This window comes from Chiroxiphia lanceolata, chromosome 3 (genome assembly GCF_009829145.1).
Source record: "Chiroxiphia lanceolata isolate bChiLan1 chromosome 3, bChiLan1.pri, whole genome shotgun sequence".
NCBI classification, from domain to species: domain Eukaryota; kingdom Metazoa; phylum Chordata; class Aves; order Passeriformes; family Pipridae; genus Chiroxiphia; species Chiroxiphia lanceolata.
In genome coordinates, this window is record NC_045639.1 from 115674519 (window position 1) to 115700613 (window position 26095).

At 51.7% G+C, this 26095-nt stretch overlaps 1 protein-coding gene and 1 long non-coding RNA gene across 2 annotated transcripts in view; both read left to right on the plus strand.

The window, feature by feature from the left end:
- ELP3 (elongator acetyltransferase complex subunit 3) overlaps positions 1-26095 on the plus strand; it is a 92755-nt gene that overhangs the window by 61657 nt on the left and 5003 nt on the right. The window contains exons 11-14 of the mRNA XM_032681613.1: positions 1469-1559; positions 6381-6446; positions 12279-12506; positions 15136-15217. Of these exons, the coding sequence (XP_032537504.1) occupies positions 1469-1559; positions 6381-6446; positions 12279-12506; positions 15136-15217 (467 nt within the window). The remainder of the gene's footprint in view (positions 1-1468; positions 1560-6380; positions 6447-12278; positions 12507-15135; positions 15218-26095) is intronic.
- Positions 17193-20109, plus strand: LOC116783779. The gene is made up of 3 exons (XR_004355825.1): positions 17193-18659; positions 19596-19673; positions 19791-20109. It is a non-coding gene; the product is annotated as an uncharacterized LOC116783779 (long non-coding RNA).

Consider the following 26095-nt stretch of genomic DNA (forward strand, 5'->3'; position numbering starts at 1 on the left):
TGAAGAGGCCCTGGCACAGGTTACCCAGAGAAGCTGTGGCTGCCCCTGGATCCCTGGAAGTGTCCAAGGTTGGACGGGGCTTGGAGCAACCTGGGATAGTGGGAGGTGTCCCAGCCCATGGATTTATGAGCTTTAAGGTCTTTTCCAGCCCTTCTTTTTATTCCCAACAGTAAAGAAAAGCTCCTTTCCTTTACCCCCCTTGCCGATGTCTCGGATTTGCAGAGGCTGGAGCAGCACAAGGATCAGGCCTTTGGAACCCTTGGAGACCTTTACCTTTGATTAGATTAAAAAGTAGGAATTGCCCAAAGTAGGAATTGCTAAAAAATAGGAAAAAATTGCCCCAAATCAGAATTGCCAACCATAGGAATTGTTAATGGTGTGAAAGCAATTCCACAAGGTGCTGGATGGATCCATTAATACATTGGTATCGGGTATCTGATGGATCCATTCATCCAATTAAGCTAATTAATTCCATCAGCAGTTCCCTGACTGGGGGAATCAGGGAATGATTCTGTCCTTTAAGCTGCTGAGTCTTGCATGGATAAAGGAAAAGGGGGAATGCTCACCAGGGAATGTTTGAGCCCAGTTTGCTGAGTGTCTCCCACTCAAACAGCAAACACTGTTTGTGTCGTCCTGATTTCCCTGTGGAAGACCCGAGGGGCTTGGATGACACAGGTGGAGTGGGATGTGCCAGCAATCCCCGTGGTTCCTTCCCAGCCTGCTCTGGATGCATAAATCCTGCTTTTTCCTGAGGGGTGGTGTCCTGCTTTCGTCCTCTCCAGTGGGACAAACTGCCCTGGGAGGCAGCACAGAGGCCAAACCCGGCCTTGCCTTCAAATTCCATCGGTGCTTTCCCTTGGAAAACTGAAGGAAGGAGTCCTGTCATTTCCAGACTCCTGATTTACATTCCCATAAGAAGGGCCTGGACTCTCTGGCCGCTGCAAATCCTTTGCTGAACAGAACTTTTTGGCTTTTAAGCAGCTAAAATCCCAACACAGAGAAGTTATAATCCCAATGGATTTTCCCTGCTGGATGTTCAACTCCCAAACCGCAGAACTGGTTCCAAATTACTGGTTTTCCAGCAGCAGATTCCACGAAGAACATCTGACCTGGACTCCTAAAAAAAAAGGTGGAGCCTCAGCTGGATGATCCCTTTTTTTTTTTTCTCCCCCAGATTCCCAAGAACTGAGAACCAAATCACGATTTTTATACTTTTAATTTTTTAATCCCTAAGGCCAACTTTTATATTAAATTTTTTTTTACCTAAATAAAATCTGGACCTTTTCCCCTCTGTTTTCCTCCTGCTTTTAGTTGCATTTTACCTGTTTTCTTCAACCGAGGGCTCGAAACCGAGGGAATTCTGAGGAATTCCGGGATCTGCTGTTTGGGATCTCAGCTTAGGTGGTTTTGTGGTGCCTTCCCTGCCCATGGAGTTGTTTAAAGGGTTCACTTTTCCTTTTCCACGCAGGGATATCCCGATGCCACTGGTGAGCTCCGGGGTGGAGCACGGCAACCTGAGGGAACTCGCCTTGGCCAGGATGAAGGATCTTGGGACACAGGTAAAAAAAAACCTGGGAATGGCTTTGAAAAAAAAAAAAACCCAACAACTTAATGACTAAAAAAAGCACTTTAATGATCCTTCTGGGATCATTAAAAAGCTGGGTTTGCTTGGGTGACTTTTAGTTTTGTTTGGGTGACTTTTAGTTCAGCACTTTCACCCCCATCCCTGGTAACTAGTTTGTGATATTCCATTTTTTTTTTTGGAGCCCTAAATCGAAGAGAGGAGGCAGGAAAGTTTCCTTTGTGATCGACGCCAGTTGGAAACTCTCCTTCCTTTTCTCTTTTCCCACGCACTCGCTCCCTGGAACAATTGGAAGGAAGGCTCTCAGTGCAGTCTTGCAGGAGAGGTTTCAGCACAAACAAAAGGAGTCTTGATATTCCTGATGTTTCTGATAAAAACACGGGGGAGGGGGAGAAATTGGGTTTGTGTTTGCAGCCAGGAGGGATGAATTCCCAGCCTTTTCCCAGTGTCCCTCCTGCTCTGCCCTGCCCCCTGCCCTCCGTTTAAACCCCCCTCCCAAACACCCAAAGCCCCTCCTGGAAAGTTATGCCCTTTTTCTTTTGGGATGTCCCACTTCCTGAACGAAACATGGCACAAACCCTGTGTTTCCTGAGAATGTTCCACCCACTGAGGGTACCCAGAGAAGCTGTGGCTGCCCCTGGATCCCTGGAAGTGTCCAAGGCCAGGTTGGAGCCACCTGGGATAGTGGGAGGTGTCCCTGCCCATGGCAGGGGGTGGAACTGGATGGTGTTTAAGGTCTCTTCCCACCCAAACCCTGCTGGGATTTGATGATTCCATGAAGCTGGGATGGCTCCAGGCTGGGGTTCTCACTTTCCCATCAGATAAATCCTGGGATGCAGCTCCAAGGGATTCAAAGAAAACCCTGAGCTCCAGGGAGAGCTTGGAGCCCCTTCCAGAGCCTATAGGGGTTCCAGGAGAGCTGGAGAGGGACAAGGGCTGGAGGGACAGGACACAGGGAATGGCTTCCCATTGCCAGAGGGCAGGGAGAGATGGAAGATTGGGAAGGAATTGCTGGCTGGGAGGGTGGGGAGGGAGTGGAATGGAATTCCCAGAGACGCTGTGGTTGCCCTTGGATCCCTGGGAGTGCCCAAGGCCAGGTTGGGGCAATCTGGGCTAGTGGGAGCCCCATGGCAGGGGCTGGAATGTGCTGCTCTTTGCTGTCCCTTCCCACCCAAACCATTCCATGATTTTGTGATTCACTTCCAAAGGGCTTTGATTGCTCTGGTGCCCTGGGCAGGGGCACATCCCAGGGGCACAGCTTTTCCATGAATCTCTGTGAGGATTTAGCTCTCTCTCTTCCCAGCTCCCCTTTCCTTAAAGAGCTTTTAAGGCACCGCTGCATCCAGCAATTGTAAATTCCCCGGCTGCTGCCCGTATCCCTGGATTCCCACATCAATCTGTGCCTCTGACCCGTGTTTTTTGGGATTTAACAGGGATAATCCTCCAAGATACATCTAACTCCTTGCTACCTGCGCCATCCCGCTTGGATCTCGCAGTCAGGAAAGGCGAGGGAAGAAACTCCAGGCTCTTTTCCTCCCAGCTGGGCTTTCCATCCCGCTTAATCCCTCTCCTTAAGCTGCTGCCCTGGACTTTTCTCCTTCAATCATTCCTCCCAGCCTCTCTCTCCAGGATTTGGCAGAGAGCTCTGCCATCCGCGAGGAGCTTCCATCCCTCCCGCCGCCGTTCCACTTCAAATCCCGGCAGGGGAGGGAAGCCTCTGGAATTGAGCTCTCCAGGGCTCCTGGTGGAACCTCCTCCCCAACTTTGCCACTAAACCCGGCCGGGACCAGCTGGAAAAGCTGGGAGAGCCGATCCATGGCACCGAGGGGCTCAGCTGGAGCGTTAAAGGGCTTGGAAGTGTGGCTTTGAGAGGAGCCACGCTCTGGAAATGTCTCTGCTGGGCAAATGATTATGGGCTTTAATTTAGTGAGGCAGAAACTCGGCAGCTGCCGGGAGCAGGATCCGAACAATCTGCTGCAGCACAGCTCGGAATGTGAGGGAACTGCTGTGCTCTCCATGGGTCAGAGGAGAAAACTATAAATAGGCTTTGCCCTCCTGCCTCCCAGGCTGGAGAAAGAGAGGAAAAGGCCTTGTAGGAATCTCGTGTCTTGTAGGGGGCTTGGAGGAATCTCATGTATTTGCCGGCTCGATGGCGAAGATCAGGCAGTTCACCAGCTCCGGAATACATCATCAGGGAATGTTTGAGGGATGGGGATCAGCTTTGTGTCTGTGGTTGTTGAGGATTTTTGTTGGAGGGACCAGGGACCAGGGACCAGGGATTGCCCGACGCCGAGCACGGGTGGAGATGCGCAGCTGGGACGCGGAATTTTAAAGGAAAATCCCAAAACACACGGTCACTCCTCAAGTCTGGGGTTCTAAACAAAGTGTGGATGTTCCTCCCCTCTTTTCTGGGCTGTTTGTGCGGCTGGAAATGGAAAGCAGGGAAGAGTTTGCCTCCAGCTGGGGCAGGTCACTGGTGGTTCCCCAGGGCTCAGCGCTGGGAACGGTCCCGTTTGATCTTCATGGATGATCTGGGATCGAGGCACCCTCAGGCAGAGATGGCAGCAAGTTGGGTGGGATGTGGATCTGGTGGAGATCAAGATCATCTGCAGAGGGATCTGGACAGGCTGGATCCATGGGATTGATGGGCCAAGGCCAACGGAGTGAGGGGCAACAAGGTCACATGCCAGGAATTGCTCGTGGGGCACCACAACCCCATGGAATGTTCCAGGCCGGGGGAAGAGTAGCTGGAAAGATGGGAAAGGCCCTGGAGGTGCTGGACACGAGCCCAGGTGGGCAAGGAGGCCAAGGGTTGTGCCAACCCTGGTGTCGCAGCAGGAGCAGGGAAGGGATTGTCCCCCTGTGCTGGCACTGCTGGGGCACCTCCAGGGCTGGGGGCAGCTCTGGGACACTCCCAACAAGGGAGACATGGAGGGACTGGAGCGTGTCCAGGGAAGAGAACGGAGCTGGGGAAGGGGCTGGAGCAGCAGGAGCAGTTGAGGGAGCTGGGGGGGCTCAGCCTGGAGAAAAGAGGGATCAGGGGGCACCTTCTGGCTCTGCAGCTCCCTGATGGATCCAGGGAAGGGTCGGGCTCTGCTCCGAGGGAACAAGGGACAGGAGGAGAGGAAACAGCCTCCAGCTGTGCCAGGGGAGGTTTAGGTTGGATATTGGGAATGATCCCTTCATGGGAAGGGTTGTCCAGCCCTGGCACAGCCACCCAGAGCAGGGGTGGATTCCACATCCCTGGAGGGGTTTAAAATCCCTGTGGATGTGACCCCTGGGGACACGGCTCGGGGTGGCCTTGGCTGTGCTGGGGAACAGTTGCACTCAGTGACCTCAGAGGGCTTTTCCAACCCTAACAATTCCATGATTCCATGCTGTAGAATCCCGATACAACACTGAGCCCTGGGTTTATCACACCCCACTCCAAAACCCAGACACAAGCCCCCCCCACATTTTTCCTATTATTTTGTGAGATCTTGGCTTTATACCGATAATGGAATTTAAAAGCACTCGGAGACAGGGCACGAGGCAGAGCTGAGCTTGTTTCCACCGCTCTGAGTTTCTGTGTGAATTGGATTTTCACACATTCCTTCCCTGGCTTAAATGTCTGGCTTTTGGAATTACAGGGGCGGGTGGGTGTTGGTGCTGTTGGAGCAATTTTAACCCACTGGTGGAGGTTATTAATGGCTCTAAAGTGACAGAGGGCACGGTTAAACGGGATACTGGGGAGAAATTCTTCCTTGTGAGGGTGGTGAGGCCCTGGGATGCAATTCCCAGAGAAGCTGTCCCATCCCTGGAAGTGTCCAAGGTGAAGCTGGGTGGATCTCTGAGCAGCCTGGGCTGGTGGAAGGTGTCCCTGCCTGTGGCAGGGGGTGGCACTGGATGAGCTTTAAGCTCCTTTCCCACCCAAACCATTCTGATTCCGTGATTCCATGATTCTTCCCTCCAATTCCAGCAGCACTTGTGGAGTGAAATGAGCATTTGCAGCTCAGCTGCTTTGGGCAAAACTGTTGTGGCAACATTTTCCTGGCTAAAGCCGGGTCAAACTCAGCACTGGGCTTACCAATAAACCCACAAAAGCCTGGATGAACCCTCTCCCACAGCAGGAATTCCCACGCTGTCCCAACTCTTTGCCAATGGGACCGAGTGCCAAAGTCCTCAGATTTTATTGCTTTTGCTGAAAACCACAAAATCTGTGCGAGTTATAACCCATCTTTCAGCACTTGAGCCTCTTCTCCTCCCCTGTCTCACTTCTGAGGGAGGGGAGATTCCTTTCCAGGACTCATCCCAAGCCTTGGCAGCGCTCCGTGGCTGCTGGGTCATGTTTGCACTCAGATATTCGGGAAGAGCCCCTGGAGCAGCTCCCATTTAAAAACAAGGAGAGGTTTGCCAGGACTCAAACCCCTCTCTATTTGAGGCCTCTCTGGTGCATGGATTTTGCCAGCTCTCCACCTTCCCAGTGCAGGGCAACAATGGATGATTCCAAAGCCATTTTTCCCTCTCCTGTTGTTCCATGGATGTTTCCTCTCCCTGCTGGTTGGGAATCCAGGGGTGCTTTTCCTCTTGAGCCCCAATGGCCACTCAGCAAATCGATTTTTGCCGGCGGGTCTTTCCGTTGAGCGCCGAGCCCTCTCTCCCGGCTGGATTAGGGCTGGAGCAGGGATGGATCAGTGATCCCTTTAATCTGAAATCCATCCCTGCAACTGTTTCAGTGGAGTTTTGGACCCAACATTGCCCGGAAGTCTCTTGTGTCCGGAGCTTCCTGACCGTCTCCTCTGTGATTCCCTTTTCCCAGTGCCGCGACGTGAGGACGAGAGAGGTCGGAATTCAGGAAATCCACCACAAAGTGAGACCTTATCAGGTAAGATTTGTCTTTTTTTTATTTAAGTCAGAGCTTGTTTTCAGCCACAATTTATCTTCTGGCACTGGGAGCCATTTGTTGCACGTCCAATCCCGTGGTTTTGCCTTTGTAGCTGGATCCAGTTTTCCATGTATTTCTGCGTGTCTCGTTCCTTTATTTTTGGATGTCTCGCTTGAGCACGTGTGGAAATTTATGGACCACCGTGTTCAACAAATGCATCTGCAGCCACTGGTCTATTTGGGTGTTTGGTATAACAAAAGATCTGCCTTTTTCCCTTTGCTCCCTTCCCTAAATTCGGGTTTAAAAAAAAAAAACCAATAACACCACGTGTTCATTGTGAACAGGAATAAAAATGTTTAGCAGGATGAGTTTATAGCCTTTTTTTGGGGGTGTATCTGCATGTTTTTATAGGCAAACAGTGCATGTGTAAATACATTTATGCACATGTATAGTTATATTTATTTATATGAGTATATTCAGTTAGCATTGGACAGATATGTTGTGGTTTTCCTTCCTAAAATCCTTAAATAGTCCACAAAAAGATGCTTTGGAAAGGAAAACGTTCACTGCATCCAGTTTAGGAACTCATGGCATCCTTGAATGCTTTGGGTTTGGAAGGGACCTTAAAGATCATCTAATAAAAATTAAAGAGCATCTAATTGCTTCCAGCTCACTGTAGTCCCAAGGAGGGATCAATCCTTCCACAAAGGGATCGGGAATTCTGTGGCACCCAAGGAAATGAGCTTTTTAGGAGCACACAGGCCCTGATTTTACCTTACATGTGTGCTGTGGGTAATAAATCATACCCTGGAAATATTCTCCTCCTGTTCCTTTGCTGCCATTAAGGAGGGACTGGAAGGATTCTGGAGTTTGTCCATCAGATGTTGCCTTCACTTCCAAACAGGAATTCTTTGTGCCAGGCAGGAGCTGGGTCAGGATGGCATTGCCTGGTCAGGATGGGCACGGACACACTTCCTAAATATGAGCCACTAAATTGGGATTAGGATGTGATTCCCAACAAAGATCCTCTCCCCCGTGCTTTGGAGAATCCCTGGATTTCTTTAGGTGTGGAGGAGACCCTGAATTTGGCTCCAGGAGTTGGGCAGAGGGAATATTCTCCGAGTCCGGCGCCGAAAGACCTTCTCCCAGAGATTCTGGGGAACCACATCCTACTTCCCTCCGTGACTTCGGGGGGAGTGCCACCCTCCCCACCTGTGACACACAGAAAGGGACAAGAATCCCAGATAAACGACCCCATTCCTACCCAATTCCTGCAGGAATGGGGGCTGCCCAGACCCCTTTGCCTCTGCGCTGCCCCCTCATCTGCGGTCACCTCACGGAGCCTCTCCCCCCCCCCCCCCCAGCTGTCTGTTGGCAGCTCCTCTAACCTGATTTAAATTGTAAATTCTGATTTTTGGGAGGGGAGGAGAGCAGTTAGCAAATAGCTTATCACAGGGTTTTCAAAGCAAAATCCCCTTTGTTAGGCTCCGTCTGGCTGAGTGGCAGGAGGGTGTCATTATGCAGTCAGAGCGGAATTTATCATGACAAGCCAGGGAGAGGAATATTCCCGGGGATGGCACCGTTTTTTCCTTGTGCCTCAGACTGATGACAAGGTGTACGATGTTTGTCTTGGCTCCTCGAGTAAACACGTCCCCCCTGTCACATCTCAAAAGAAATTAATCCCTCGCTCCAATTAATCACGGCTCCTTTTCCGGGCGGGATCGACGGGGGCCGGGCGTGTATTTTTATAATACATAACTCTGCTTATAATTTATTTATCGTTGCTAAGTCTGGGGCCTTTGAAAAAAGCCAATTTGAAGTAGTTTTTTTGGTGGTTTGTTTTTTGTGGTTTTTTTTTTTCCACTGCTTATTTACAGAGCTGCCTTTTCAAGCAGGAGCAAGGAGGGGGGGAAGGAAGGAAGGAAAGTGTTTTCTTGCTCCCACAGTGGTTGAGGCTGCTGTGGAATAAAGCCTTAAAAATGCTCAGGTGGATTGTTGGAGTAAAGAGACGTTGGAGTGACAGGTTTTTGAGGGGCAATGACAGCTCTGTTAAGGATATGAAGCTCCATTAGTGTTCAGGCAGAAAGTGTGAGGCTTTGGAGCTGCTGTTCCTGAAAAACTGGGAGGGGGGGGTGGTGTTGTATCAAGATAAGGATGATGCAGAGCCTGGGAAGGAATAAAGCAGATTTTTTTAAGCTGGGAGGAGCTGGTTTAGGCTGAGCCTAACCTGCCCCTGCGTTTTGCCTTTGTTTGTCAAAAGAAGTTTAAAATAAATGTGCCAGGCTTTTAATAGGATTTTAGAGGGAAGTGCTGAGGGATGTTTTAGGGACAAGGGACTGTCCTGGGAGTGTCCAATGCCAGGTTGGATTCCCTTGGAGCAACCTGGGAGAGTGGAAAGTGTCAGGGTTAGAACTGGATGGGCTTTAAAGGTCCCTTCCCACCCAAACCATTGTGGGATTCCATGACTGGCATTGGGAACTGCAACGTGGGTGTGCCCTGACCAGGAGGTGATTTGGGATTGGCTTTTGCCATACTGGTACCCTTATCCCAGAAGGAAAAAGGTTCTGTGCACCTCGTGAGTCCCTGAAAAAACCCTCAGAGGGGGGTTGTGTATCCCAGGAACCCTCTGTGCCCAGGGAAGTGGGAATAACAAACCCCTAGAGCAGTTTGGCTGTGAAAGTGTTTGTGTTGTCATAAAAATGCCACAATAAAAAGGCTCCTGGTGAAGGTTCCTATTTGTCCTGGTCCATCTCTGTCTACAGGTGGATTTTGGCTTAACATGGAATCTAGTCATAAAATCTTGGAATCCCAGGATGGTTTGGGTGGGAAGGGAGCTTAGAGCTCATCCAGTTCCAACCCCGACACCTCCCGCTATCCCAGGTTGCTCCAGTGTGACCTTGGACACTTCCAGGGGTCCAGGGGCAGCCACAGCTTCTCTGGGAATTCTGTTCCAGTCCCTCACCACCCTCCCAGGGAAGTCCCTGATGGAGGACAAGCAATTGGAGCCATATTTTCTATTTGTTTCATGTTGTCTTCGGGAGAATCCAGGAGTTTTCCAGTCTGAAACTCAGTGTTTAATAACATTTCAAGCCAAACCAGCTCTTACTCCGTGATCTCACTTCAGCATTTTGAAGCTGAGACGAGCCTTGGTGCAGTTAGGACAGGGTTTAATTGTTTAATTTTAAGCTGTGCTCAGCCAGGCTTGGACGTGGAGCAGAGCGGGCGACACATTCCCAGACGGAATTCTCCGTAAACAAATCTTTAATTCATGGATTTGGGGGCAACAGAGGAGGTGCAGAAAAAATGCCTTTAGTCTTTGCAGTGAGACTGGGAAGAATCATAATTGTCCAGGTTGGGAAAGATCTCCAGGATCATGGAGTCCAGCTGTTCCCCCAGCACTGCCAAGGCCACCCCTGAGCCGTGTCCCCAAGGGCCACATCCACAGGGATTTGAAATCCCTCCAGGAATGGGGACTCAACAGCCTCCCTGGGCAGCCCCTTCCAATGCCTGACCACCTTTTCCATGAAGAAATTCCTCCTGGTGTCCAACCGGACCCCCCCTGGCACAGCTGGAGACCATTCCCTCTCCTCCTGTCCCTTGTTCCCTGGGAGCAGAACCCGACCCTTCTCTGGATCCATCAGGGAGTTGCAGAGCCAGAAAGTCCTCCCTGATCCCTCTTTTCTCTGGGATGAGCCCCCCCAACTCCCTCAGCTGCTCCTGCTGCTCCAGCCCCTTCCCCAGCTCCGTTCTCTTCCCTGGACACGCTCCAGCCCCTCCATTCCTCCAGCAAACCCTCTGACTGTTCCCCACTTGGAAAACATGAGGAAGCCCAGAATCCCGATTCCTTTCAGATCAAAAGCAACTTGAGAAGTTCATTTTCTTCTCCCCTTCACTTCCTCTACCAGTTCCTCTTCATCACCCAACCCCACCCCTGGTGTTTGGCGTGTTCTCCACCATCCGCCAACTCTCACTTCGCTTCTCCCTTTGTGGTGGTTTGGGCTAGGCCTTCCTTGGTGACCAGTTTGTAACCAAGGAAGGGTCCAGATTTACCCAGTATTCCCTACGATTTTTACGTAAGCCAGATTATAAGAAGAAAGGTGGAGAGGCCTTCGCTCTCTTTCCTTCCGGCGGCTTGGAGGTGCAGGTTCCCTGCTGTTGAGTCTGCCGTGTTGGGGAGCGAGGCCTGGTAGGGCCTTGTCGACCTTGGGAGGTGGAGGTTGCCGGCGATCGTACCGGAGCGACTCTCGGTTGTCCCAAGGAGAGTGGTGGGATATTTTCTTTGCTAACTCTTAGTTACTAGATCTCGGGCTACTGATTGGGATATATATATATATATATATATATATTATTTTGGTTTTGTTCCCTTTCCCTTCCCCCTTCCCCTTCCCTTGTGAAATTCTATATATTTTTAAATTGTGTATATATTTCAATTGTAACATAAGTGTAAATATATTTATATATATCACTTTAGCTGTCTCTCTCTCGTTTCGGGTTTTCTTAGTTGGTTGGTTTTTTTTTTTTTCTCTCCCTCTTCTCCCTGAGGTTTTTGGGGGGGGGGGGGGGGCTTCTGGTGGTAAGGTTTGGAGACTTGGCAGGGAGCCAGCTTCAAACCGTATCACCCTTCCACCCCTTGGGATCTTCCAGGGCGGTTTTTGTCCGGGTTGTTCCCAAAAAAATGGGGTTTGAGGCAGCTCTCAGGGCGCTGGTCTGACTGGTTTTGGGGTCTAAAGGGGTGGAAACCCCACTTGTGCTGCTTGTGGAGAGACCTGGACCTGTAAGTGTGGGGTTAGTGAAGGCTGTGAGGCCAAACCGCTCCTTCTGCAACAAGTTTGGGGCTGGAGCTGCATCTCCATGAGAGCAATTCCCTTGGGAAGAGGGAAGAGATGCTGCTCCCACTGATTCTGTGGCGATTGTGGAACTCGAGTCACTCCAAAATTTAGAGATTTTAGGTTTCTGCTTTATAAGATGAGTGAGATCACACCTTGTGTCCTTGTGAGACCCCACCTGGGGCACTGCCTCCAGCTCTGGGATCCCAAAATCAGAAGGATGTGGAGTTGCTGGAGCAAGTCCAAAGGAGGCCACGGAGATGCTCCCAGGGCTGGAGCCCCTCTGCTCTGGAACCAGGATGGGAGAACTGAGGGGGTTCAGCTGGAGAAGAGAAGGATCCAGGGAGAGCTTGGAGCCCCTTCCAGAGCCTAAAGGGGCTCCAGGAGAGCTGGAGAGGGACTAGGGACAAGGGCTGGAGGGACAGGACCCAGGGAATGGCTTCCCAGTGCCAGAGGGCAGGGAGAGATGGGAGATTGGGAAGGAATTGTTGGCTGAGAGGGTGGGGAGGGGCTGGTCTGGAATTCCCAGGGAAGCTGTGGCTGCCCCTGTGTTCCTGGAAGTGTCCAAGGCCAGGTTGGAGCCACCTGGGATAGTGGGAGGTGTCCCTGCCCATGGCAGGGGGTGGGATGAGATGATCTTTAAAGTCCCTTCCAACCCAAACCATTCCATGATTCGGTGTCACAGGTCACCACGTGGGCTCCCAATCCTTCTTGGAATCCTGTGGGCAGGGATAGGAGCCCAGTGGTGTCCCTTGGACCAACCCTTTCCACGGCAGAGCCTCGTGTTTCCCTCGGCTGTGCCTGCAGGACCTGCAGCTCTTACCCAGCGCTGCCCAAATCCATCTGGAATTAAACTGGCCTTTCAGAAGCTGTGAATCCCAACAGTTTATGGAGCTGTGAAATTCCCTTTGGTCCGTCCAAGGCGTCGCTCCAGGATTATTAAAGAATTTTTTTCCTTTTTTTTTTCCCCTCTTTGTCTCCCTCCCCTCTCCTTCCCCCCGCCCAGATTGAGCTGATCCGAAGGGATTACGTGGCCAACGGGGGCTGGGAGACCTTCCTGTCCTACGAAGACCCGGAGCAGGACATTCTGGTCGGGCTCCTGCGCCTTCGGAAGTGCTCCGAGGAATCCTTCCGGCCGGAGCTGAAGGGAGGCATCTCCATAGTCCGGGAATTGCACGTCTATGGGAGCGTGGTCCCCGTCAGCAGCCGGGATCCCTCCAAATTCCAGCACCAGGTACTCCAAACCCTCCCTGTTTTCCCTCCCCATCTCCTCATATAACCTGATTTAACGTCCGATTTGCTCATTTGACCTCCGTCGTCCCTTTGGATTCCCTTCTCCCAGTTAATCCTTGTCCAGCAGCTGGATTTCGCTCCTGGAATCTGAAAACTAATCCCAGGCAGAGGGAAAGTGAGTTTTTATTTGGTCCTCCCCAGTTTTCTTTCCGAGGAATGTTTACTGAACGGATTCTTCCCACCCAAACAGAAGGAATCCAGTTTTCTGCTTTAAGTGCCCGGAGAAGCTGCAGACTCCCCATCCCTGGAAGTGTCCCAGGACAGGCTGGATGAGGCTTGGAGCAACCTGGGATAGTGGGAGGTGTCCCTGCCCGTGGAACTGGATGAGCTTTAAGGTCCCTTCCAACCCAAACCATTCCATAATTCCATGATTTAGTGACACTCACCAATCTCTTTGTTGGCTCAGGCAGCTTTTTTTCTTCGGAGAACGTGTCATGTATCCCTAAAAACACGGGAATAAAGGGACTGGGAAGCTGCTTCTCGTGCCTTGCAGTGACTTGTAGGAAAATATCACATTACCCTGCTGCCGCCTGGGACGTGTCAGGGCTTGTGGGGAGCGAAAACCTGAATTAAATTGAGGTTCTGAACCCTTTAGGCTGAGCTTTCCAAAACAATCCCGGTTGCCTGGAGCGCTCAGGGGGCCGATGTTTTAAATTAACTTCCTTGGAAAGGATTAATCTTTGCCTGGGGAGGTGCACTAAGACGTGGTTTTGGCCAGAGGAAACATCAAGGGGGGGAAAAAATATAAGGAAAAATGGATATTTCCGCCGTGAAATCATTAAAAGCCGTCATCCTAAATATTGGGAGGGAAAAATCAGGAAGGAAAATAAAGGGAATCGACTGAAAGCGGCCGAGTACAAACGTGGAAACGGCTGGAAGTTGGAATTTCATGGCGGAATTTCGTGTTCCTTGGGTCAGTCAGAGGGTTGTTCCTCAGCCAGGGGGCAGTTTCTGATTAGAAGGACATTTTGGGATGAAGATTCCTGTGGGTCCCCAAAAAAGGCCTCCGAGCGTCGAGCAGTTTTGGGTTTTCGTTTTTGGTTTTAATTAAAAAATTAAAATTAAAGAATTTTTTAAAAAATTAAAATTTAAATCATGGTGGCTTCAGCGCCCTGGAAACCGGATGAAAGAAGATCCTGCTGTAATTCCTGCATCCTGGTGTTTAGGAGGGAATGAGTCCCATCAATTATTCCCAGATATATAGGACAAATGAGGGGTTAAATAGAGTGGAAAGGCTTTTCCCTGTGATTCCAGGAGCTGGAGATTTCCCGGTGTAAATGCAGGCATGGAGCTGGTGCAGGGTGTTAACGTGTTTTCCTGCTTTTCCTTTGGATTTGGCATCTCCTGTGGCACGAGCTGAGAGCGGGAGAGCGGCACGGAGTTGAGCTCAGCCCGGACCTGTGAGGGAACGTCGTGAGAATTCATCCTGGAATGAGCAGGGAGGCAGTTCCTGACTCCTGGGGGGGTTGGAAATCAAGATAACGAGGTGCTGAGGGAACTTGTGGATCATGGAATGGTTTGGGTTGGAAGGGACCTCAAAGCTCATCCCATTCCACCCCCTGCCATGGGCAGGGACACCTCCCACTATTCCAGGTTGCTCCAACGTGGCCTTGGACACTCCCAGGGATCCAGGGGCAGCCACAGTTTCTCTGGGAATTCCAGCCCAGCCCCTCCCCACCCTCCCAGCCAGGAATTCCATCCCAATCTCCCATCTGTCCCTGCCCTCTGGCAGTGGGAAGCCATTCTCTGTGTCCTGTCCCTGCATCCCTTGTCCCAAATCCCTCTCCAGCTCTCCTGGAGCCCCTTCAGGCTCTGGAATGTTCTCCAAGCTCTCCTGGGATCCTTCCCTTCTCCAGCCTGGCCATTCCCAGCTCTCCCAGCCTGGAGCCAGAGCCTGCCATTGGATCCATCCCCAGCCCAACTCCTCCCTGGGAAGGATTTCAGGGAACAAGGGGGTTCCCTGGGAATCTTGGCACTCTGGGAAGGGTCTCCCTTCCCCTTTGCTCCCATTTACATCCCCAGATTCCATAAAAATCCCTCTAAATGGATTCTGAGTGTCCTTTACCATAAAATCTCAGGATTGGAAGGGACCTTAAATCTCACCCCATTCCACCCCCTACCATGTTCAAGGACACCTCCCACTATCCCAGGTGGCTCCAACCCGGCCTTGGACACTCCCAGGGATCCAGGGGCAGCCACAGCTTCTCTGGGAATTCCAGCCCAGCCCCTCCCCACCCTCCCAGCCAGGAATCCCTTCCCAATCTCCCATCTCTCCCTGCCCTCTGGGAAGCTGCAGTTTCCAACTGCAGGACGATTTACCATCAGTGGATTTAAGTCCATCCTGTTCCTACCGTGGACAATCCGACCCCGGAGCTCCCCGTGAATAATTTCACCATCAGAAAAACAAAAAAATCCCTGGATATCCAGCAATATTCCTGATCCCAGGATCATTCCTGTGCCAGAAGAGATGAATCTTTTAGAACTGAGCTGCTGCTTGTTCTGACCTTGCCTATTCTTTCTGTTTTTACAGAACTTTTTACCTTCTCTCCCTGTCATTTCTCCCTTTACAGGGATTTGGGATGTTGCTGATGGAGGAGGCGGAGAGAATCGCCAAGGAGGAGCACGGGTCATGGAAAATTGCTGTGATTTCAGGTACCTTTATCCCTTTTTTTATCTATATATATATTTATATATAATCTCTACCTTAATCTGAAAATAAACCCTCTGCAGCCACTGCTGGGAACGTTCCCGGTGTGAGGGAGAAAATAAGGATCAGCTGTTCCTTCCTCACAGAGTCAAATTCCGCTGTGGGTTTATCCAGACAACCCTGTTGTGGGGAGAGGATGCTCCCCAGGGATCCATCCCAAGGGCTGAAGGACGAGGATCTGTGTGACCACGGGGGTTTCCCTCCCCCAGATCCCCGTTCCTGACCTCGGCTTGTTCTCCCGGAGAGCTGCTTTCCAGAGGGAAATTTAAGAGCCTGGAGGTGCCAGAGGAGCTTTCAGGATATTTAGGCATTATCCTGGAGGAGGGAGCTTGGGAAGGAAGAGCTGCAGTGTGCAGCAGGAGCAGGGAAGGGATTGTGCCCCTGTGAGGCCACCCCTGGAGTGCTGTGTCCAGCTCTGGGCCCTCAGCTCAGGAAGGACATGGAGGGGCTGGAGCAGGTGCAGAGAAGAGCAGCGAGGCTGGGAAGGGACTGGAGCACAATTCCCATGAGGAGAGGCTGAGGGAGCTGGGAAGGGGCTCAGCCTGGAGAGGAGGAAGCTCAGGGGAGACCTCATCCCTCTGCACAACTCCCTGCCAGGAGGGGGGAGCTGGGTGGGATCGGGCTCTTCTCCCAGGAAGCAGCAGTAGGACAAGAGGGCTCAGCCTCCAGCTGTGCCAGGGGAGGTTTAGCTTGGATATCAGGAGGGAATTCTTTCCAGAGAGGGTAATCAGGGACTGGAATGGGCTGCCCAGGGAGGGGGTGGAGTCACTTCCCTGGAGGTGTTTAAGGACAGACTGGATGTGGCATCAGTGCCATGGGCTGGGAACCACAGCGGGGTTGGATTGAGGGTTGGGCTCCATGATCTTGGAGCTCTTTTCCAGTCTGGCTGACTCTGGGATTCCATGATTCTGTGATCTCCCAGCCTGGTGGTGCTGCTGGATCACGGGTGGAAGGAAACTCTGCTTCTCCTGCCTTCGCCTTCTGCAGGCGGGGGAGAGAAAAAAGGAGGTTGGGGACTTACTGAGGGTAAATCAGATGCATCCCAGGGTGTTAAATTCACCTGGAATGAGGAATGTTCAGAGGGGGAGAGGCTGAGCTGGCACATAAATCAAAGGGGCACATTTGATGGGACCTAAGTAGCCTCATTTCCTCCTGTAAACAGCCCTCTGGCCACCCTGGAAGTGATAAATTACGGCAGTAAAACAGCATCCATGGGATGTTGATTCATGGGATACTCAGGACTCCGGGGCGGGGAGGATTGATGGGGTCTGGGAGGGCTCCCTGGAGTTTTGCTTCCAGCCCTGGTTGGTTATTTTTAGCCCGTCTTGGAGGCTGTTAATAAAAAGGAAGTGGCCCGGGATAAGTGGAAACACGGGAATGGTAATGAATCGACTCTCTGGTGTTTGTCTGGCTTGGATTGATGGGGAAAAAAATTAATTAGGGGGATTTGGAAGAAGCCAAGGATAAACCTGGAGTAGTGTGCCGTGTGAAATCCTCCAGTTCTTAATGAACTGCGATTTTGGAGGTTTTAATGATGTGGCAGCTTTGAAAACGGGCTTGATACTGAATTAACTGGGATTTTGGGGCAGGCATGAGCAGGGATACTGGCTGTCCTTAAGCAAGGACAATCCTGCACAAGCATTTTTTGCAAGGGTGTCCTGGTAGGAAGCTTTTAGATATCTATAAATGTTATATATATATATATATATATGTATATATATATATGTAAAATAGAATCATAGAATCAGCCAGGTTGGAAAAGACCTCTGAGATCATCAAGTCCAATATATATATAAAAATATATATTATACATAATATAATTATATATATATAATTATATATAATATATAATATAATATAATATATATTGTATAAATATATATATTTATATAAAGGCAAACCCTACACAAAATATGGATTGAGCAGGAGTTGGATGTTTGGGGAATCCTTCCTGCCTCTTCCTTCCTCGACAAACCCTTTCCCCATCTCAACCCGAACCATCCCTGACTTTATAAAACCCAACCAACAAAAAAACCCCAGACAACAAGAAAAAAAACCCCAGACAACAAAAAAAACCCAACAAACACAAATTGTGAAGTTGCATCCTGTAGGAATGATTTATAAATCCGATTAATGATGAAATGAAGGTGATTTCCGTCCTGGCAGCGCCCGGTAGCACCCTGCGGTGGAAATAGCATTGAATCAGAGCAAGAGCAGCTTCCAGGGATTTGAAACTAATCCCAGGGATTCTCTTTGCTGGGAATCTTCCTCCTTGCCCTGCCCACACGGGGTGATCCTCCTTTCCAAGGAGTGGAGGAGCTTGTTCTCAGCTGGAGCTCGTGGCGGTTCCGTCCCTGTTGTGTCTGTGACCCACATCTGTTTCCAGCCCGGCTTTTCATCCAGGAATTTACTCCTGGCTTAAGGCAGGTTTATCTCCAGAGGGTTTCATCCATCTCTCAAGGCTGGTGTGAAGAGATTAATGCTGCTCCTTGCTTCACCAGCCCCTCCCTGAAATTTGGGAACTGCTCCACACCTGGGATCGGCCCTCCTGGAACAGGGGGGAAGGATCAGAGGGATGGCAAAATTTTCCCTTAAAAGCCCATCCAAACAGGATTTCACAAGTGAATTCCAGCAGTCCCTGTGCTTTCTCAGAGCACATCAGTTTCCTAGGGGAAAAAAAAAAGGAATAGAGAGTTTTTCCCAGCAGAGTCTTTTCAAAGCATTTTGTTCTCCCCCGCTGCTCTCGGAGTAAACAGGTTCAGCTGAACTCGTGTCACAAGTCCCTGCTCCGAAGGTTATTTAGTGCAGGGAGGGAAAAGGGGAAAGGTGCAGCTGGATTTAACAGGATTGAGTGTGGCAGTGCCTGAAATCATGGAAGGTTACTTCCAAACAAAGGAAGGCCTGAGTTGCAGGCCCTCAGGAGTCGTGGCAGGCAATGATCCGGGGAATGATGCCCGGAGCAGCTGCCTCCTGGTGTTCCTGGCTAAATATCCCGTCATCTGGAGAGGACCAGGGGGAAAACTGCCTGGAATGGACCATGGAGTCGGTGACAAATGGATTGGGAGTGTGTTTATAAGGGAAGATGAGCGTCGGTAGCCAGGCTGGGAAAGGAGTTTGAATTCGGGGAAATCAGGCTGGTGATGGGATGGGAAAGGATGGGATGGGAAAGGATGGGATGGGAAAGGATGGGATGGGAAAGGATATCAGCCAGGGATAGCTGGTTCCATAATGTGTGGGATGCCTCTGACATGGATTTAAAGCTTGGATTCTGATATCCTGGATTATGTGGGCCCTGGATGTTAAAATTGCCGGGTATGTCCTTCCCCCCAAAAATGCAGCCTCGGATCTGGACCTTTGACTAAACCAGGATGAAACATTCCCAGGAAAGTTTAACTGCCCCAAACAGGAGGAAACATTCCCAGGAAGGTTTGATTAAACCAACCAGGATGAAACATTCCTGCGAGGTTTGATTAAACCAACCAGGATTAAACAGTCTCCATAAAGTTTGACTAAACCAAGCAGGATGAAACATTCCCAGTGAGGTTTGATTGACCCAACCAGGATGAAATATTCCCAGCACGGTTTAGCTGAACCAACCAAGATTAAATAGTCCCAGTAAGGTTTGACTAAACCCAGCAGGGTGAAACATTCCCAGGAAGGTTTGACTGAACCCAACCAGGATGAAACATTCTCGAGAAGATTTGACTAAACCAAGCAGGACGAAATGGTCTCAGCAACGTTTGACTGAACCAACCAGGATGAAACATTCCCAGGAAGGTTTATCTAAACCAACCAGGATTAAATAGTCCCAGGAAGGTTTGACTAAACCCAGGAGAGTGAAACATTCCCAGGAAGGTCTGACTAAACCCCACAGGTGAAACATTCCCAGGAAGGTTTGACTGAACCCAACCAGGATGAAACATTCCCAAGAAGATTTGACTAAACCCAGCAGGACGAAATAGTCTCAGCAACGTTTGCGTGAACCGACCAGGATTAAACATTCCCAGGAAGGTTTGACTAAACCAACCAGATTAAATAGTCCCAGGAAGGTTTGACTAAACCCAGGAGAGTGAAACATTCCCAGGAAGGTCTGACTAAACCCCGCAGGGTGAAACATTCCCAGGAAGGTTTGACTAAACCCAGGATAGTGAAACATTCCCAGGAAGGTTTGACTAAACCCCGCAGGGTGAAACATTCCCAGGAAGGTTTGACTGAACCCAACCAGGATGAAACATTCCCAAGAAGATTTGACTAAACCCAGCAGGACGAAATAGTCTCAGCAACGTTTGCGTGAACCGACCAGGATTAAACATTCCCAGGAAGGTTTGACTAAACCAACCAGGATTAAATAGTCCCAGGAAGGTTTGACTAAACCCAGGAGAGTGAAACATTCCCAGGAAGGTCTGACTAAACCAACCAGGATGAAATATTCTGGGTGAGGTTTGATTAAACCAACCAGGTTGAAACATTCCCAGGAAGGTTTAACTAAACCAAGCGGGATTAAATAGTCCCAGGAAGGTTTGACTAAACCCAGCAGGATTAAATAATCCCATCAAGGTTTAACTGCCCCAAGCAGGATGAAACATTCCCAGTAAGGTTTGACTGAACCAACCAGGATAAAATATTCCCAGTGAGGTTTGATTAAACCAACCAGGTTGAAACATTCCCAGGAAGGTTTAACTAAACCAACCAGGATTAAATAGTCCCAGGAAGGTTTGGCTAAACCCAGCAGGATTAAATAATCCCAACAAGGTTTAACTGAACCAAGCAGGATGAAATAGTCCCAGTAGGGTTTGACTAAACCCAGCAATGTGAAACACCCAGGAAAGTTTAACTAAACCAAGATTAAATAGTCCCAGGAAGGTTTGACTGGACCAAGCAGGATGACCCATTCCCAGTGGGATTTAACTGCCCGAGCAGGATGACCCATTCCCAGTGGGATTTAACTGCCCAAGCAGGATGACCCATTCCCAGTGGGATTTAACTACTCAAGCAGGATGACCCATTCCCAGGAAGGTTTGACTGGTCCAAGCAAGATGAACCCTTCCCAGTGGGATTTAACTCCCCGAGCAGGATGACCCATTCCCAGGAAGGAGGCGCTCCAGGGGCCCGTTTTCAGGGATCCAGCGCCGTCTCCGCAGGAGGGGGAGGTGCCCTCCTCCCTCCCCCCCCAAAACCGAGGAGCGAAGTACCAAAGCCGTGCCTTGTTTATCAGAGTCGTTGCTCATTTAAGGTAATTTTCTGCCTGAGTGGCGCCTTTCTCCTCCTGCGCCGGGAGCCCGGGATTAGTATTCAGGCTGGGCTTGGGAATGGCAGACCCTGGAGGCATCACTCCATTATTCAGAGCTCCGGGGAGGCCTGAGCTGCGCTGTCTGTTTTTCCATTTTCCAGCTTTTCTAATTGCCTTGTGTGTTTTTCTCTGCCTCGTGTTGGTTTTTCTGCTCTCCCGGGGTGGGTTCTTGCTTTGGGTTTGTGGGTTGTTGTGGGTTTTTTCTCCCCTTTCTTTCCTTTTCAAAAAGCTTCTCCTCCCTTCCCCTCCCCCAAAGCTAAATGACACCGTTTTAAACGTGTTGGCCCCAAATCCTGAGGCGCTGAAAAAGAAGGAATCTGGGATTTTGGTGCTGCAGGACGGGCTTTTTAAACTTGTGGGATTGGGGGTTTTGAGGTTTTTGGTGGGATGGTGCTGCTCCAATCCCAAACTGAGCTTTCCCTTCCACTCCACTTATCCCATCTACGGGATCTGTTGGTATTTGGGATGGGATTTTGAGGCTGGAAATGCCTGCTGGACGTCCTGGGCAGGGAGGAAACCCCAGGTGACCACACGAACATCTTCTCACCCTCCAGCCGTTTGTTTTCCACGGGCTTCCCAAGGGCTTCCAGACTTGGAGAAGGTTCCTTTGTGTGTGAAAATCCTTTCAGGGCTTTTCCTGCCTTGCCAGTCTGCCTGCAACGACTGATAAACTTCCCTCCCACCCCTTTCCATGAGCTTTCCGGGGTCAGCTCCACTGCCTCCCCCGTTGCACCTGGAGCTGGGGAGGGTGTGGGTGAAGGTGGATGAAGGACAATCCTCTGCTAAAACCTTCCCCTGTCCTCTCCTTGATGGCTCCACGTGCCCTTACTCACAATTTGATGCTTGACATCCCATAATTAGCCCCATCTGACCCTAATCCCTCAGCAAGGACCTCAAACTGCGCCTTTCAAGCAGCCCCAGGGTGTGAAATGTAGTGTCAGATTCCGGGATGCTGGAAATCCTGGGGTCCTCCCCCCTCCAAAAGGGACAGGAGCTCCTGCCTGGATGTGCTTCAACAAATCCTGGTTGTCCTTTGTGTTCCCTCAAACCTTTGTCTTCCTTCTGAATTGTCCCGGTGTCACCCCCTGTTTTTGGGGGATGTCTTGGCTGTAACAATCCAAGGAGATTCCAGTCAGAGCTTTACAATTCCTGGAAGCGCCTGGGCAGCGAAATTCCACGTCTGATCCCCCTCTTTTTGGAAGGTTTTCTCGTTCCTGACTGGGCTTGGTGGCCTCTGTGCCTCCACCTTGAGGACCTGGAGCTCAACAGGCCGACACCTGACCGGCTCCAGTAGGAGACATCCACGTGTGATCCCAGCTTTCCGCCCGGATCCGAGTGCGCCCGGAGCTGTTCCGCTTTGCCAGCTCCTTCTGAGTCCTTAATCTGCCTCTCCTCTTTGTGAGAAGTGTTGGAATTGTGCCAAACCATCCTGTCCTGGCACGGGAATACCTTGCTTTGTGCATGTGGAACATCCCTGTGGAACAGGAACGTGTCTCCTCCCGTCTCGGGAAGAGCCGCCGGCTTTGCACATGGATTTCCTGTGTCCCTCATTCCAAACTCTGCCTGTGTTGTCTGGGTTCCAGTGTCTCCAGGGGGTGAAAGCTGCTTCCCTCTGAGCTTCCCAGCTCTGGCACAGGGAGCACAGGGAGCCGCCTCCGCACGGACACGGCACAGGGAGGTGGTTGCACTTCCAAGTGGGATAATGGGGATTATTTTACCTCCATAAGGTGAAAGTTCCTTGTCCCAACCACATCCCAGGCTGATCCCACAGCGGGGAAGGGGGGAATTCTGCCCCTCTGCCCCCTCAGGTGAGACCTCCCCATGCAGAGCTGCCTCTGGGTGGGATTCCCAACACAGGAAGGACATGGAGCTCTTGGAATGAGTCCAGAGGAGGCCACAGAGCTGCTCCAAGGGCTGGAGCTCCTCTGCTCTGGAGTCAGGCTGGGAGAGCTGGGGGGGTTCAGCTGGAGAAGAGAAGGATCCAGGGAGACCTTGGAGCCCCTTTTGGAGCCTAAAGGGGCTCCAGGAGAGCTGGAGAGGGACTGGGGACAAGGGCTGGAGGGACAGGACACAGGGAATGGCTTCCCAGTGCCAGAGGGCAGGGAGAGATGGGAAATTGGGAAGGGATTCTTGGCAGTGAGGGTGGTGAGGAGCTTAAGCTGGAGTTCCCAGAGAAGCTGTGGCTGCCCCTCGATCCCTGGAAGTGTCCAAGGCCAGGCTGGATGGAGTTTGGAGCAACCTGGGACAGTGGAAAGTGTCCCCACCCATGGCAGGAGTTGGAATTAAATGACCTTTGATGTTTCTTCCAACCCAAATCCCATCCTATGATTCCATGGGGCCACCACTGAGTATTCCCTTCATTCCCAGCAGAGGAATTGCAGGTATCCAACTATCCAGCAGCCACATCCCAGCCTAAATGAGCCGCCTGAAGGAGAGGGACAGCACCGGGCACTGCCCTGTTCTCCACAAAGGGTTGGAACGAGATGATCTTTAAGGTCCCCTCCAACCCAAACCATCCTGTGCTCCTGTGATTTTATCCCGCTGAGTGCCCTGGCCTCACCTGCTGCTCCTTCATTCCCTGCCCCAAAGCCTGGGATGCTGGGGCTGCTCCAAGGGCAGGGACCGGCACGAGGCTGCGAATTCCTTTTCCGCCGCTAAAAGGCGGCTCCGCAAATAAAAAAACCCGGAGCTCTGGGGGCTGCGGGAGCTGCCGTGACGTCTGTCCGCGTTATCTGCCCGTGCTGGCGCCGGGAAAGCAGGATTTTGGCTTGCTCCGGCAGGATTGTCCCCTTATCTCCCTGCAGAAGGTGCTTGTTCGGAAAGCGGCGGGGGGGGAAAGGATGAGATTGAATTCCCCCCCTCGCGGGCGCTCGAACCGCAAGCACATTAACACCCTTCCCTTCCCCTCGGGAATACCGGGAGCTGCTTCGCTCCCGAGGCTTGGCGAGGTGTCCGGGAGCAGGGCCGGGGTTTCAGCGCCTCCCCGCAGGCAGATCCCTGGATCTGGGCGCTGCCAGGAGCTCATTTCCATGCGGGAGACATCCCAACCCCCGCCCCTGCCCGGGCTGCACCTCGTGTGCTGTCAAGGAGAAAATTAACGTGGCCGCGGGCCAGGGATGTTCCACGGCCGAGCGAGCCGGGCTGGAGCTGGAGCTGGAGCAGGGAAGGTGGGCTGGATTTGTCCATGGTGCCGCTGGAGGAGCAGGTGGTGCCGAGCCTCGCTGGGATCACCAGAGTCCAGGAGCCGGCGGAGAGCTGGAGGGAGGTGGCCTGGCTTCTCCTCACCTGCTCTGCTCAGAACCCTCCCCTGCAGAGCCAGGAAAACTCGGGAGCGAAAGGGAGCTGGGATGGACTTGTATGAACCACCTGGAAGCAGGAGGGGAGCTGGGCTTAATTAGTTAATTTATATTCACTCTACGGATTCATCCCTTGCCACACCAGAGCCTCCTCTTCCTGTGGTTGATGTTGGAGTGACCACCTCTATTTCTGCCACGAATTTAGGGAATCGCCAAATCCCAGCGTGGTTTGGGTTGGAAGGGACCTTAAAACTCATCCAGTTCCAGGGGCAGGGACACCTCCCGCTATCCCGGGTTGTTCCAACCCGGCCTTGGGCACTTCCAGGGCTGGGGAGGGAAGAGGAGGAGGCCTCTCAGCAAGAGGGACAACCAAGCAAACACATGGAAAACCAAAAAGAGATTATAAAGGATTTTTTCCCTGCCTGGTCATTCCCACTCCTTTTTAACCACCACCAGCATTATTTTTTTTTTGAGGGTTTTGATGCTTTTTATTAAAAATCTGGGTTATAAAGCACAACACTGAGGTGATGGATAACAAAATTCTTGGAGCCACTCACTGTGTTTGCGCAGAGGGGGCGGCGAAACACCTGGAAAAGGTTTCCCAGAGGAGCTGTGGCTGCCCCATCCCTGGGAGTGTCCAAGGCCAGGTTGGATGGAGCAACCTGAGATAGTGGGAGATGTCCCTGCCCATGGATTGGATGACCTTGGAAGGTCCTTTCCAGCCCAGACCGTCCTGTGGTTCTCTGATGAAGCAGATGAGGTCCCTCAGGATTGCTGAGCGTTCCTTCGTGGAATCACAGAATCCCAGAATCAGCTGGGTTGGAAAAGAGCTCCGAGATCATGGAGCCCAACCCTCAATCCAACCCCGCCGTGGTTCCCAGCCCATGGCACTGATGCCACATCCAGTCTGTCCTTAAACACCTCCAGGGAAGTGACTCCACCCCCTCCCTGGGCAGCCCATTCCAAGGGCTGATCACTCTCCATGGAAAAAATTCCTTCCGAATATTCAACCTGCCCCTCCCCTGGCACAGCTGGAGGCCGAGCCCTCTTGTCCTACTGCTGCTTCCTGGGAGCAGAGCCCGATCCCACCTGGCTCCCCCCTCCTGGCAGGGAGTTATGCAGAGGGATGAGGTCTCCCCTGAGCCTCCTCCTCTCCAGGCTGAGCCCCCCCAGCTCCCTCAGCCTCTTCTCATGGGAATTGTGCTCCAGTCCCTTCCCAGCCTTGTTGCTCTTCCGTGGCCCTGCTCCAGCCCCTCCATGTCCTTCCTGAGCTGAGGGCCCAGAGCTGGACACAGCACTCCAGGGGTGGCCTCACAGGGGCACAATCCCTTCCCTGCTCCTGCTGCCACACTCTTCCTCATCCAGGCCACGATCCATCGGCCCTCTTGGCCCCCTGGGCACACTCTGGTACCTGTTCAGCTTCCTGGCCATCCCAACTCCCAGCTCCCTTCCTGCCTGGCTGCTCTCCAGCCCCTCTGTGCCAGCCTGGAGCTGCCGGGGGTTGTTGTGGCCAAAGGGCAGGACCCGGCCCTTGGCCTTGTGGAACCTCATCCCGTTGGAATCATCCCATGGATCCAGCTTGTCCAGGTCCCTCTGCAGAGCCCTCCTGCCTTCCAGCAGATCCACACTCCCCCCAGCTCGGTGTCACCTGCACGTTTGCTGATGGTGGGACTCCATCCCCTCATCCAGGTCATCAAGAAAGACATTTAACAGGACCGGGCCCAGCACTGATCCCTGGGGACACCACTGGTGCCCGGATCCCAATTGGATTCAGCTCCATTCCCACCACTCTCCGGGCCCAACCCTCAGCCAGTTCCTAACCCAGCACAGAGTGCCTCTTCAAGCCTTTTCCAGGAGTATCCCATGGGAGCAGTGTTTGAAATCCCGGAGCCCCCAGGGAAGGAACGGGATCGTGGATGTCTCACCCGCTCCGTGACTCATCCCAAATCCCCGGTGTCCCGGGGATACCGACCCCACCGGTTGGATATTCCTACAACTGTCTCAGGAAGATGCCTCAAGATGTGACAAAGCCTAAACCCCACACCCAGCCTGACAAATCCGGGCTTGAGGAACAGCCACATGTCACTGTCCCCGTTAAAATCTCCCGGGAATTGCGCCGTTCGCTCCTAAATATTTAATGTTGTCGGTCTGGAACTGGAGATCCATCAGCTCTGGATTCATCCCGAGGCGTTGGCGGGCGGTTTTCCCTCTGCTGGCGCTGGGTTTAAACCTTACCC